This window comes from Mustelus asterias, chromosome 18 (genome assembly GCF_964213995.1).
Source record: "Mustelus asterias chromosome 18, sMusAst1.hap1.1, whole genome shotgun sequence".
Taxonomy (NCBI): Eukaryota; Metazoa; Chordata; class Chondrichthyes; order Carcharhiniformes; family Triakidae; genus Mustelus; species Mustelus asterias.
In genome coordinates this window covers 3,244,402-3,257,191 of record NC_135818.1, presented here as the reverse complement: position 1 = coordinate 3,257,191, position 12,790 = coordinate 3,244,402, and the positions used below count along the sequence as shown (strand labels likewise).

At 42.7% G+C, this 12,790-nt stretch overlaps 1 protein-coding gene across 2 annotated transcripts in view; it reads left to right on the top strand.

Moving 5' to 3' along the window:
- dph6 (diphthamine biosynthesis 6) overlaps positions 1-12,790 on the top strand; it is a 251,929-nt gene that overhangs the window by 109,992 nt on the left and 129,147 nt on the right. For both annotated transcript variants that reach the window (XR_013499972.1, XM_078233271.1), the window contains exons 6-7: positions 7,729-7,790; positions 11,991-12,085. Coding sequence is in view for 1 of the 2 variants with exons in the window: in XM_078233271.1 (XP_078089397.1) it covers positions 7,729-7,790; positions 11,991-12,085 (157 nt within the window). In the remaining variant the exon portion in view is untranslated. The remainder of the gene's footprint in view (positions 1-7,728; positions 7,791-11,990; positions 12,086-12,790) is intronic.

Below are 12,790 nucleotides of genomic sequence, written 5' to 3'. Positions count from 1 at the left end.
ATTTGGTAGCAAATACCATAAGCTTTCGGAGCACAGCTCCTTCGTCAGATGGAGTGGAAATTTCCATTCCATCTGACATTTCCACTCCATCTGACGAAGGAGCAGCGCTCCGAAAGCTTATGGTATTTGCTACCAAATAAACCTGTTGGACTTTAACCTGGTGTTGTGAGACTTCTTACTTTGGTTGTGGTCACAGATACTGTTCCAACTTGCCTCTTGCATTTCAATTGTTTCTGCGTCTGTTGAGAAATACCAATGGTTTTCTGACAACACAATTAAATACAGAAATATTCTGAAGTGTTCTTGCGTGGTGTTGTGGAATACATTGGAGGGTGCGATGCAGATTGGGAGGGGGGTATGTGTCGAGGTGGAAAGGTGTAATAGCTACCCCACTTGCAAGTGGCAGGAAGCTAATTAAAATCCCCACAGCCTAGCTGAAGGATGGAATGGAGGTGCTCTGTGCTCCAATCTACAATTTAATGCAGGTTAGGCTGATTGGCCATTCTAAATTGACCATTAGTGTCAGGGAGATTAGCAAGGTAAATATGAGGGGTTACGGGGATAGGGCCTGGGTGAGGTTGTTGTCAGTGCAGGTTCAATGTGCTGAATGGCCTCCTTCTGCACTGCAGGGATTCTAGAATCCTTTGTATCCTCTATAATTTTAAGGCTTTAAAAAACTGTCAGAGTGCACCTCCGTCTTGCGGCACCCTCTCTTTCATCCACCAATATCAATACATCCCATTTCTTACAGACAGGTGGTTGGTCTGTCAGTGCCCATTGGCTTTCTATGGCCCTCCAGACTCGTGAGTCTGCCCACCAACAGTAATTGGACTGAGCCCCTGGACAAACACTAAATCGGTCAACTCCACAAAAATCGGTTCCAGGCTCCTATTACCAGAGGCTCCCACTTCCCGATCTGGGATTTAGCCCGGTTTTGGGATCAGGAACCTGTCATTATGCTGTAATGAAATCTTTGCCCGCTATCTCTCCACCATTTTTTCTACTCTCTATCTCCTACTCTGGCTTAAGCTGTATCTCAGTTAAGGTAATGTATCATTCTTCCTCGAGCAATTTCCTCCAGTACACCAATTTTATTTGCACTATTCTGTGTATGTTAACATACATATAACTCGAGCAATTTAGCGTGGCCAATCAACCTAACCCGCACATCTTTGGAGTGTGGGAGGAAACCGGAGCTTTTGTCTGTTTTAAACTCTTATTCTCTTCACACAGCTTTTCTGTGCCTACTTGTAATTGACACTTCCACCCTGGGAAAAGCCTCTGACTATCCACCCTGTCTGTGCCTCTGATATTTTTGTAGACCTCTATCAGATCTCCCCTCAGCCTCCATCTTTCCAGTGAAAACAATCCTAGTTTGTTCAACCTCTCCTCATAGTCAGCACCCTCGAGACCAGGCAGCATCCTGGTGAACCTTCTTTGTATTCTCTCCAAAGCTTCCACATCCTTCTGGTAGTGTGGTGACCAGAACTGCACGCAATACTCCGAATGCAGCCTAACCAAGGATTTATATAGCTCCAACATGATTTCCCAACTCCTGTACTCAGTGTCCCAGCTGATGCGGGCAAACATGCCATATGCCTTCTTAATCACCTTGGCCACCTGTGTTACCACTTTTAGAGAACTGTGGACCTGCATGCCCAGATCCCTCTGTATGTTAATGTTCCTAAAGGTTCTGCCAATTACAGTATAATTTACACCCAAATTTGTTCCTCCAAAATGCATCACCTCACATTTGTCCAGATTAAATCTGCCATTTCTGTGCCCAAGTATCCAATCTATCTATATCCTGTTGTATCCTCTGACAATCCTTAGCACTATCAGCAACTCCACCAATCTTCGTGCCATCCCCAAACTTACTAATCAGATACCCCCACATTTTCCTCCAGATCATTTATATATACTACAAACAACAGAGGTCCCAGCACTAATCCCTGCAGAACACCACTAGCTACAGATCTCCATTCTGAAAAATACCCTTCCACCGCTACTCTCTGTCTTCTATAACCAAGCCAGTTCTGTATCCATCTAACCAGCCCACCCCGAATCCCATGTGATTTCAGTTTTTATACCAGTCTGCCATGTGGGTCCTTGTCAAACGCCTTACTAAAGTCCATATAAACTGCATCCACAGCTTCATGAATTATCTTTGTCACCTCTTCAAAAAAAGCTCAATCAAGTTGGTGAGACATGACCTTCCCTGTACAATTTGGCTCAAAGGACCAAATGGCCTACACCTGCTTATAGTTTCTATGAAACTTTCTTAAGACGATGTATAGTTGCAAGGCTCTATTTAAGAATTCTTGTAGTTAGGGATTGTTAAAGTCCGTGAGTGCATATTAAATAAGTGATTAAATTAAAGAGGAAACTTTGGTCTGTTGGTGACAATTTGCATCATGAGGTTTTTGGGGCGACGGTTGGTTAAGGGGCAAAGGACAAATTGGAAGTGTACAAAACTCCCAGATTGTCATTCCCTTCCATCTGTAGAAAGCTCCGTCACATTTGGTAGCACGGTGGCACAGTGGTTAGCATTGCTGTCTCACAGCACAGTAAGAAGTCTCACAACACTAGGTTAAAGCCCAACAGGTTTATTTGGTAGCACAAGCCACAAGCTTTCGGAGCACTGCTCCTTCTTTAGATGAGTGGGAGTTCTGTTCACAAACAGGCAATATAAAGACACAAACTCAATTTACAAAATAATGGTTGGAATGCGAGTCTTTACAGGTAATCAAGTCTTAAAGGTACAAACAATGTGAGTGGAGCGAGGGTTAAGCACAGGTTAAAGAGATGTGTATTGTCTCCAGCCAGGACAGTTAGTGAGATTTTGCACACCCAGGCAAGTCGTGGAGGTTACAGATAGTGTGACATGAACCCAAGATCCCAGTTGAGGCCGTCCTCATGTGTGCGGAACTTGGCTATCAGTTTCTGCTCAGCGATTCTGCGTTGTCGTGTGTCATGAAGGCTGCCTTGGAGAACGCTTACCTGAAGGTCAGAGGCTGAATGCCTGTGACCGCTAAAGTGTCTCGCATTCCAACCATTATTTTGTAAATTGAGTTTGTGTCTTTATATGCCCTATTTGTGAACAGAACTCCCACTCACCTGATGAAGGAGCAGCGCTCCGAAAGCTTGTGGCTTGTGCTACCAAATAAACTTGTTGGGCTTTAACCTAGTGTTGTGAGACTTCTTACTGTGCTTACCCCAGTCCATCAACTCTACATCATGGCCTCACAGCGCCAGGGACCCAGGTTCAATTCCCGGCATGGGTCACTGTCTCTGTGGAGTTTGCACGTTCTCCCTGTGTCTGCGTGGGTTTCCTTCGGGTGCTCCGGTTTCCTCCCACAGTCTAAAAGACGTGCAGGTTAGGTGCATTGGCTGGGCTAAATTCTTCCTCCTTGTACCCGAACTGGCGCCGGAGTGTGGCGACTGGGGGATTTTCACAGTAACTTCATTGCAATGTTAATGTAAGCCTCCTTGAGACACAAATAAATAAACTTAAACTTAAGCAAAAGGCTACAGAGCGTGTTTGCCAGGCAGACAGTTGCTGCTTGAAGATAGTTCGACAAAATGAAGCCTGAAATTTGTTTGCATGTTAGATTAAATAACAAAACTGAAATTGTGCTCAGAATTTCAGAGTAGATTTCAAATATGAATTATATTCGTAGAATCCATAGAATTCCTACAGTACAGAAGGAGGCCATTCAGCCCATCAAGCCGACACTGACCACAATCCCACCCAGACCCTATTCCCATAACCCTGCACATTTTCCCTGCTAATACCCCTGATACTAGGGGCAATTTATCATGGCCAATCAACCTAACCCGCACAGCTTTGGACTGTGGGAGGAAACCGGAGCACCCGGAGGAAACCCACGCAGACACGGGGAGAATGTGCAGACTTCACACAGACAGTGACCCAAGCTGGGAATCGAACCCAGGTCTCTGGTGCTCTGAGGCAGCAGTGTTAACCCACTGTGCCACCGGGTCGCTGGGTTTCAAGATTACTTTCCACACAATATATTTACATTAAATTTTTACACAATGCTTTGAATCTCCTTTTGTGTTTCTTTCATTGGACATGCGCTAGAATCTGTAAAGGATCCTTTCTGTCACTGTTGTGTTCTTGGACCCATTCTACACTGAGAGCTGCAAAGGGCTCTGAATCTGATCAGTTTACACTGATGATGTGCATTCAGTTTTCTCCCGACAGTGTCTCTGCTTTAATTTCATTATTAGAAAGGCTTTTTCTGACATTTTTAAGTTCTACTTCCCATTGCTCTGAAAACTAAGTTTCAGTGACACTTCATATCTAATGGAACAAGTTTGTAAATGGATTAATTTTTAAAACAAATAAAAATAGAACGTTTAATCCATCTGTATTAATATACATGAGGGAGTAATGCTCTGAACCTATTCGCTTTTCATGTCGCTTGTGGCATGCATGCTTTGGGCTATTCGCAGTCCATTCTTTCATTCTTTTGTTTGAAGAATTTTGTCCAAATAATGTTTCAGGAATTTTGCTGTTTTATCTTTTTACTATGCATTACTTATATGTAAAGTTGCGACTGTGACGAGCACAAAGGAAGTTATTTTGCGGTTCAAATTTGTCCACTGTTATAACCATTTGCACAACTCTGAAGAAGAATTCTGAACAATTCCAGTGTGATTTTACAGACGGATAGGAGAATGGGCCAAAATTTGGCAGGTGGAGTTTAATGTGGATAAGTGTGAGGTTGTCCATTTTGGCAGAAAAAAATAAAAAGGCAAATTATTATCTATATGGAAAGCAGATTCAAAATGCAAACAGGTAGAAGGATCTGGGTGTCCATGTACATGAATCACAGAAAGTCGGTATGCAGGTGCGGCATGTAATAAAAAAGGCAAATGGGATGTTGGCATTTATTGCAAAAGGATTGGAGTATAAAAGTAGAGAAATGTTGTTGCAATTGTATAGGGTGTTGGTGAGACCACATCTGGAATATTGTGTCCAGTTTTGGTCTCCTTATTTGAGGAAGGATGTTGCGGCATTGGAGGCAGTTCAGAGGAGGTTCACCAGATTGGTTCCGGGGATGAAAGGGTTGACGTATGAGGAGAGATTAAACAGTTTGGTTTTGTACTCGCTGGAGTTTAAAAGGATGAGAGGGGATCTGATCGAGGTATATAAAATTTTTAAAGGGATTGGTAAAGTAAATGTAGACCAAATGTTTCCTCTTGTGGGGCAATCTAGAACAAGAGGCCACAGGTATAGGTTGAGAGGCGGTAGATTTAAAACTGAGATGAGGAGGAATTACTTCTCGCAGAGGGTGGTGAATTTGTGGAACTCGCTGCCCCATCGCGCGGTGGAGTCTGAATCATTGAATGGTTTCAAGAAGGAGATATTTCGAATAAAAAAGGGATAAAGGATATGGGGATCAGGTGGGGAGGTGGATTTGAGACCGGGGAGAGATCAGCCATGGTCTGATTGAATGGCGGAGCAGGCTCGAAGGCCTGAATTTGCCGATTCCTGCTACTAATGTCATTCAAATACATAAAATTGCTTCATTTATGACTTTGGGCAAGGCAATATGAAAACTAGCTTTCATAGGAATATAGAAACTAGAGGTAAGTCCTTCGAGGCTGCTTCACCATTGAATACAAACATGGCTGATTCACGATCTCAATGCCATATTCCCGCTTTTCCCCCATACTCCTTGATGCCATTAAAATATTTTTTAAAAATCCATCTCTTTCTTGAGTGCATTCAGTGACTTGTCCTCCACAGCCTTCTGTGGCAGAGAATTCCACAGGTTCACCATCTTTCCTCATCTCAGTGCCTGTCTACTTTCATCAAACTGCATGCATTCTTCCATTCACCTGCAAAGGCTGAAGGTGGGTCCTTGGCTCACTGTCTGCTCAAGCTTCAGCCTGAGATGTTTCCTTTGCACTCTCGGGCAGGGCAATGAGGCAGGTCCCTAGTCGACTCAGAAGGAATTGGGGCTGGCATTATTCTGAACCACATACTGACTATTTAGCAAACTGAGTCAACGGGCCCGTAGTCTGCAGGCAGTCTCAGTGAAAGAGAGACATCAGCTACTTAATATGTGAATTTCCCACAAACAGTGAGCGATGTCAGAAGCTTTACACCTGTAAGGAGCTTGTTTAAACTTTCTGCACTCTGACCTGTAAGAGGTATGGCGTTCCACGCTCCAGTAATAGATTTTGTGGCACATCTAGCATTTAAAATTTTATATCCATCTGCACCGGCGATTTCATGTATATTTTAACTTTTGCAGTGCGTGCGTTAGTTTCTCCGACAGAACGGTTAAACATACCAGAGTTCGTACAGATCAACTCTGATTATATGAAGGCATTCGTAAGATTAACTTTTACGAAAACAAAATTCAGGGCATGAAATTATAACATGAAATATCATTCCTTGTAAAAACGGAATTTTTTATGACAGAATTGTTCCTTTTTATATATATATTCTTAACTTTTGTTTTTTTTCTTGCTGAATAGAAATAATGCTTAGCACATACCTCTATTCTGGCTGGAGATTTCTCAAGCGTTCATTGTTAACTTATGGTAGTATTTATAAAATCACAAACTTCATCGCAGCAGAGAAAAATTGGCCTTCATAAAATCCCTACAGTACAGAAAGAGGCCGTTCAGCCCATCGAGCCTGAACCGACAACAATCCCACCTAGGCCCTATCCCCATAACCCCACATATTCACCCTGCGAATCCCCCTGACACTAATGGGCAATTTAGCATGGCCAATCCACCTAACCTGCACATCTTTGGATGTGGGAGGAAACTGGAGCACCCAAAGGAAACCCATGCAGACGCAGGGAGAACGTGCAAACTCCACACAGAACCTATTTTCCTGTGTAGAAGAAGGTGGAAGAGAGAATGTCCGGGGTGCATGGGGTCCTTGATTATGTTGGCTGCTTTTCCAAGACAGCGGGAAGTGTAGACAGAGTCAATGGATGGGAGGCTGGTTTGCGTGATGGGCTGGGCCACATTCAGAACCCTTTGTAGTTTCTTGCGGTCTGGGTCAGAGCAGGAGCCATACCAAGCTATGATACATCAAGAAAGGATGCTTTCTATGGTGCATCTGTAAACTTTCCTCAGCGTGTATTTGATAAAATGAAATGTTTTCCTCTGCATATTAATAGCAAGATGCAACATTTTATATTAAAGCCGTTCTTCTTCTTTAATTGGTCCCCTTTCTTTAACTTGATGGGTTTCACCACCTGGGATTATTTCCAGATGTCATTCTTTGCTCTATCAGATAATTATCCTTCCATCACCTTTTGCTTTTTCTATTTAAAAAAAAAAATGAATCTGTCACTTGCTTTAGCATTTCCACTTTATTACAGTTTATCTGGAGTTATGTTGTGTTCCTACCTGAGTGTGATTCAGACTGACAACAGTCAGTGATGTTCAATCTGATGACCAGGCCATCTTATTTTGCTGTCTAGCTCATGAATCTTTATTGTCCTCTTTTACATACTCTTCATATAAATAAAATGGTTTTTTATTTGTCGAACAAAATGTTGCAGAATCCATTAATAAAATTGCCTGAGCTGTGACTAAAGGTCATCCAGACTTGAAACGTTGGCTCTATTCTCTCTCCAAAGATGCTGTCAGACCTGCTGAGATTTTCCAGCGTATTCTGTTTTGGTGTCTTTTATGAATGTTTGATTAAGACACTGTTGTTTTATTTGGCAGGTCTCGATCCGGAGAAACACCTTGGGAAAACATTGGATCAGATGGAACCTCATCTCAAACAGGTACATTTGCTTCCAAAATAGAGAAGGGGGCAGGTGGATGAATTCGGGAGATCTTGTATAGTTTGTACAATTAAGAATGCTTTCAACCGCGTAAGCTAATATTTGTAATTGTTTTGAGTGAACTTCTGCTGCTGAATCTGTGACAGGGTCCTGTGTAGTGAACTCAACTTGCCTGAGTTCATCAGAATGTTGGGCAAGATTTTCCAGTCCCTCCCTCCATCCCCGAGACTGGAAATTCCCGCCCGAGGTCAATCTTTCAATGGTCCGTCAAATTGTCAGTCCTGCCCGCAACAATTCCTGTGGCGAGTGGGACTGGAACATTTACCCCGTTGTGTGGGATCTTACGAGGCTCAGGTGGGCGAGTTCGGAAAAATCAGACAATATCTTCCTTTTGAATGGGCTTCAACACCAAATCATTAACAGCGGCACAGTGGTTAGCACTGCCGCATCACACTGCGCCCGGGATCCAGGTTCAATTCTGGCCTTGGGTGACTATGTGGAGTTTGCATGTTCTCCCCGTGTCTGCGTGGGTTTCCTCTGGGTGCTCCGGTTTCTTCCCTGTGTGGGTTAAGTTGATTGGCCATGGTAAATTGCCCTTTAGTGTCCCAAGATGTGTATGTTAGGGGGATTAGCCATGGTAAATATGTGGGGTTACAGGGATAGGGCCTGGTACTCCGTTGGAGGGTCGGTGCAGACTCGATGGGCCTTCTGCACTGTAGGGATTCTATGATTTTATGATTAAGACCTCTTCTCCGACATCATCCTGAAATATGTGACTGTCAGATAGGAAAAGGTTCGGTGACCTATCTTTGGTACCGTCTTCTCAGTCACCGTGAGTGTTTTATCCTCATACACAAATCCTAATATTTATAATTTTGTTCTTTTACTCTCAGATTTGGAATGATTGAAGATTTTTTAAAAAATTATCTAGTTAACTGTGTGGGAATTGACTACATGGTAAGGTGTCTGTGTCAAAAAGAAGTGGCTCTGTCCTGGGAACATGGTTTTTGTGTTCCATGGGATCATGTGGTTTTATGGGAGATTACAGCAATGAAATCTTTCAAAGAGGTACACTCACTCAGACCTCTCCCGGTGCTGCTCATTGGGCCAATTTTACTGTATTTGTATAACTGCATTCAGAGTAAGTCTGCTGAAGTTAGTTTCCTTACGAGCAGAAATTTACTGTTGCAATAAAGGTAAAATTTCCAGTCTCGGACTTCCATTAGCTCATGTCAAGTGTCTTTCCAAGTTAAAAATGATTCACTTCCAAGATCAGTGCCTTAACTCATATCATAGAACATTGAAACCACTGCTACAGATATCACTCAGAACAGAAACATGAACAAAAGAAATAACATTTGAAGAAGGTGATCATGTCTGCAAAGATTAGTTTGCTGGATGACTTGGAGCCAGCAGATTGCTAGTTGCAAATGAACCTGGGGACTACCCCTACCCAACGTTTGGTAATAACGTGTGTTTTAACAGGATGAATAGATATAGTCCGAATAGAATATGTGAACAAAACAGTTCAAACCTGTAAGAGCGATATTTAGCCAATTCAATAGTAATTTCTAAAACAATTATAATGTGCTCCAAAATTTCATTTTTTGGATCTGCTAGTCCTCATGTGTGTGCTGCTCCTTGGCAATATTATCCCTGAGTATGAGATGACCTTTTGTATGTGTGATATCCATGCTCACCTTGCTTCTCCAGCTCTGTTCTTGTTTCCATGATGATTGGTACAATCTGAGATTACCCACCATTATGACATCATCATAATGAATGAGCCAGGCTTCCTACAACCAGGTATTGGCAAGGTCGAAGCCTAGTCCCTTGCCAGAGACACTGCTCTTTAGCTTTGATCCTACCCTGTTCCAGAATGATCACTCAAGCTTGCTACAACAGTATGTACCCTTGATGCCCTGCCTAACTGTGAGATGAGCTTCAGATCCCACGTCAGTGGGCTGAAACTGGTTGAGGTTATATAAAGTGATGCCGAGCCAATCTTAGTCATCGCAGTTGATGAGTTCAGTTCTGCAGTTTGGGCACATTGAAGAGGACAGAGTCCAAATCCAGATGTTGCTGCACCTGTTTCTGATCAGTGAAGGTATTTGAAGATCCTGCTCCTTGTGGGTCCACAACATCCAGACCAAATTGAGGAGGTTCTGCAGACGTGTGCCATTTGTGGTGAAGAGTGTGCCCACGGAACCCAGGCCGATTGTGTGCTGCTGATGGCTGTGAACCCTCTAGAAGCAGAAGAGCTTCTTCACAAGAGAGGCAGAGTTTTGAAGAACTTTGACTCAGTTTGATACCCTATATACTGAATGGACTGCTGAGCCTATTAATAAGATCAGACTTGGTTACTTCTGTCATTTAATACGTACTTTATAGTTTATACATCCGCAGTTTGATTGTTAATTCATCATGAATCATAGAATTCCTCCAGTGCAGAAGGAGGCCATTTGGCCCATCAAGACTGCACCGGCCACAATCCCACCCAGGCCCTATTCCTGTAACCCCACACATTTACCCTGATAATCCCCCTGACACTACAGTGGATTTAGCATGGCCAATCAACCTAACCCGCACATCTTTGGACTGTGTAAGGAAACTGGAGCACCCGGGGGAAATCCATGCAGACACGGGGAGAACGTGCAAACTCCACACAGGCAGTGACCCAAGGCCGGAATTGAACCCAGGTCCCTGGCGCTGTGAGGCAGCAGTGCTAACCACTGTGCCGCCGTGCCACCCTTGCTTAATTTATCTTTATTCTGGGTGTTAGAGTATAGAAGATTATTTAAGATAGTATTTAATGTTTGCTTTGTTTGATCCTTGTACAGTAAAAACCCTTCTGTTTTAGACCATGGAATCTTATGGTTTAATTATTTTTGCAAATAACTGGGATTCCAGGTTTGTTTTTAGAAAACATCGTAACACTTTAATAATGTGACTCCGGCATTACATTAAAACAATTAAAAAGTGTATTTAGGGAATACATGAAGTTTTCCATCTGGCTTAGTCTCTGCCTAAAGCATGCTGGGATATGCTGGTTGATGTTGTCAAAGGGTCAAGAATGTGGTGCAGAGACACTTGTGCATCGATATAGCACATGAAGACATCTTAGGTTTGATTGTTACATTACATGAGATGGAAGCCAAATACCATCAGTTTAAGTAACTTATAGGATGAGACATTAAGGAACAAAGAACAGTACAGCACTGGAACAGGCCCTTTGGCCCTCCAAGCATGCACCAATTCCTATTCCTTATTTAGACCCTCTACTTATTGCCCAGACACGGTTTCTATCCTCCTGTTCACCTCCCGTTCATGCGTCTTTCAAGATACACCTTGAATGTTGCTAAAGTGCCTGCTTCCAACAGGCACTGGCAGAGCGTTCCAGGCACCCACCACCCTCTTTCAAACTATACCTTGACCTAACTAATTGCTATCCTTCCTGGGTAACAAGTATTACCAAGAGGCGGAGGTTTCATCTTTCCAAAATGGATAAAGGAAGCTCCCAACCAAACCTTTCCACCTCAGGTTGGTAACTTGCAGTTGAATCAGAAAGCCTGATATTTGCTGGAAGCGTCTTCAAAGACGCCTTGCATATGGCCTGTTTATAACAGTAAATGGAAAGCATTTGTCCCTTGATGGCAGGAGCATCAGAACAACCCCCTACTGTTTATGGTTTTCCTGTGATTCTCAACTACTTCAGTAATCCGATTGATTTTGAGTTGAAACCAGCTCAGTTGGAGTACAGCCATCTCATCTTTTCATGCTTCTATTCAAGATAAGCCAGTAGTTGCACATTCTATGCTGTCATACTATATGAGAGGATTAGGCCAGATGATAGAGAATATTGATAACAAAGAAATGTTTAATGTTCAAGTCTTATTCTTTAAAATATTCATAATTAGTAGTGTTTTGAAGACTGGATGCAGTGAAAAATGTATTACCGTGCTGTGATGCCATTGATGTGCAGTGCTTCTTGTATTTAAAAAAAACACTCTAGGCTGTATAGAAATAATGAAAAAACATGCTGATCATCAAGATTAATGTTGTTTCACTTTTGAACAGGTATCAGTAAGGGCAACAGAAACAAAACTGTTTTATCAGGACACAGTATAGTCACTAGGAATATCACAGCATTGTTTCTGTTCTGAGAGACTTATTCACAAATATATGTTTTTGTTGACGCAGGTTTCTCAGAAGTATGGGGTACACGTATGTGGAGAAGGTGGAGAATATGAAACCTTTACACTGGATTGTCCTTTATTCAGGAAGCGAATAGTTGTGTGAGTGTTGTTTTCTCAATTGGATAGTCTATCTTGGTACGTTCGTACACTTGAGCACAAAGGCAAGTTGTTGAGAAGAGCAATTGGCTGATAATAAGGTTTACTTGTGTAATATCCGCCACAATTTACTTGCTAATTCATGTTTAACTTATCTTTACTCTGGGTGTTAGAGTGCAGAAGATTATTTAAAATAGTGTTTAGTGTTTGCTTTGTTTGACCCTTGTAGAGTAAAAGTCCTTCTGTTTTTAAATCTTAAGACCATAAGACATAGGAGCAGAATTAGGCCACTCAGCCCATCGAGTCTGCTCCGCTATTCAATCATGGCTGATATTTTTCTCATCCCCATTCCCTTGCCTTTTCCCCATAACCCCCAATCCACTTATTAGCCAAGAACCTATCTATCTCTGTCTTAAAGACACTCAATGACCCGGCCTTCACATCCTTCTGCGGCAAAGAGTTCCACAGATTCACCACTCTCTGGCTGAAGAAATTCCTTCTCATCTCCGTTTTAAAGAATCGTCCCTTTAGCCTGAGGTTGTGCCCTCTGGTTCTAGTTTTTCCTACTCGTGGAAACATCCCCTATCCAGGCCTCGCAGTATCCTGTAAGTTTCAATAAAATCCCCCCTCATCCTTTTAAACTCCAACGAGTACAGACCCAGAGTCCTCAACCGTTCCTCACACAACAAGCTCTTCATTCCAGGGATC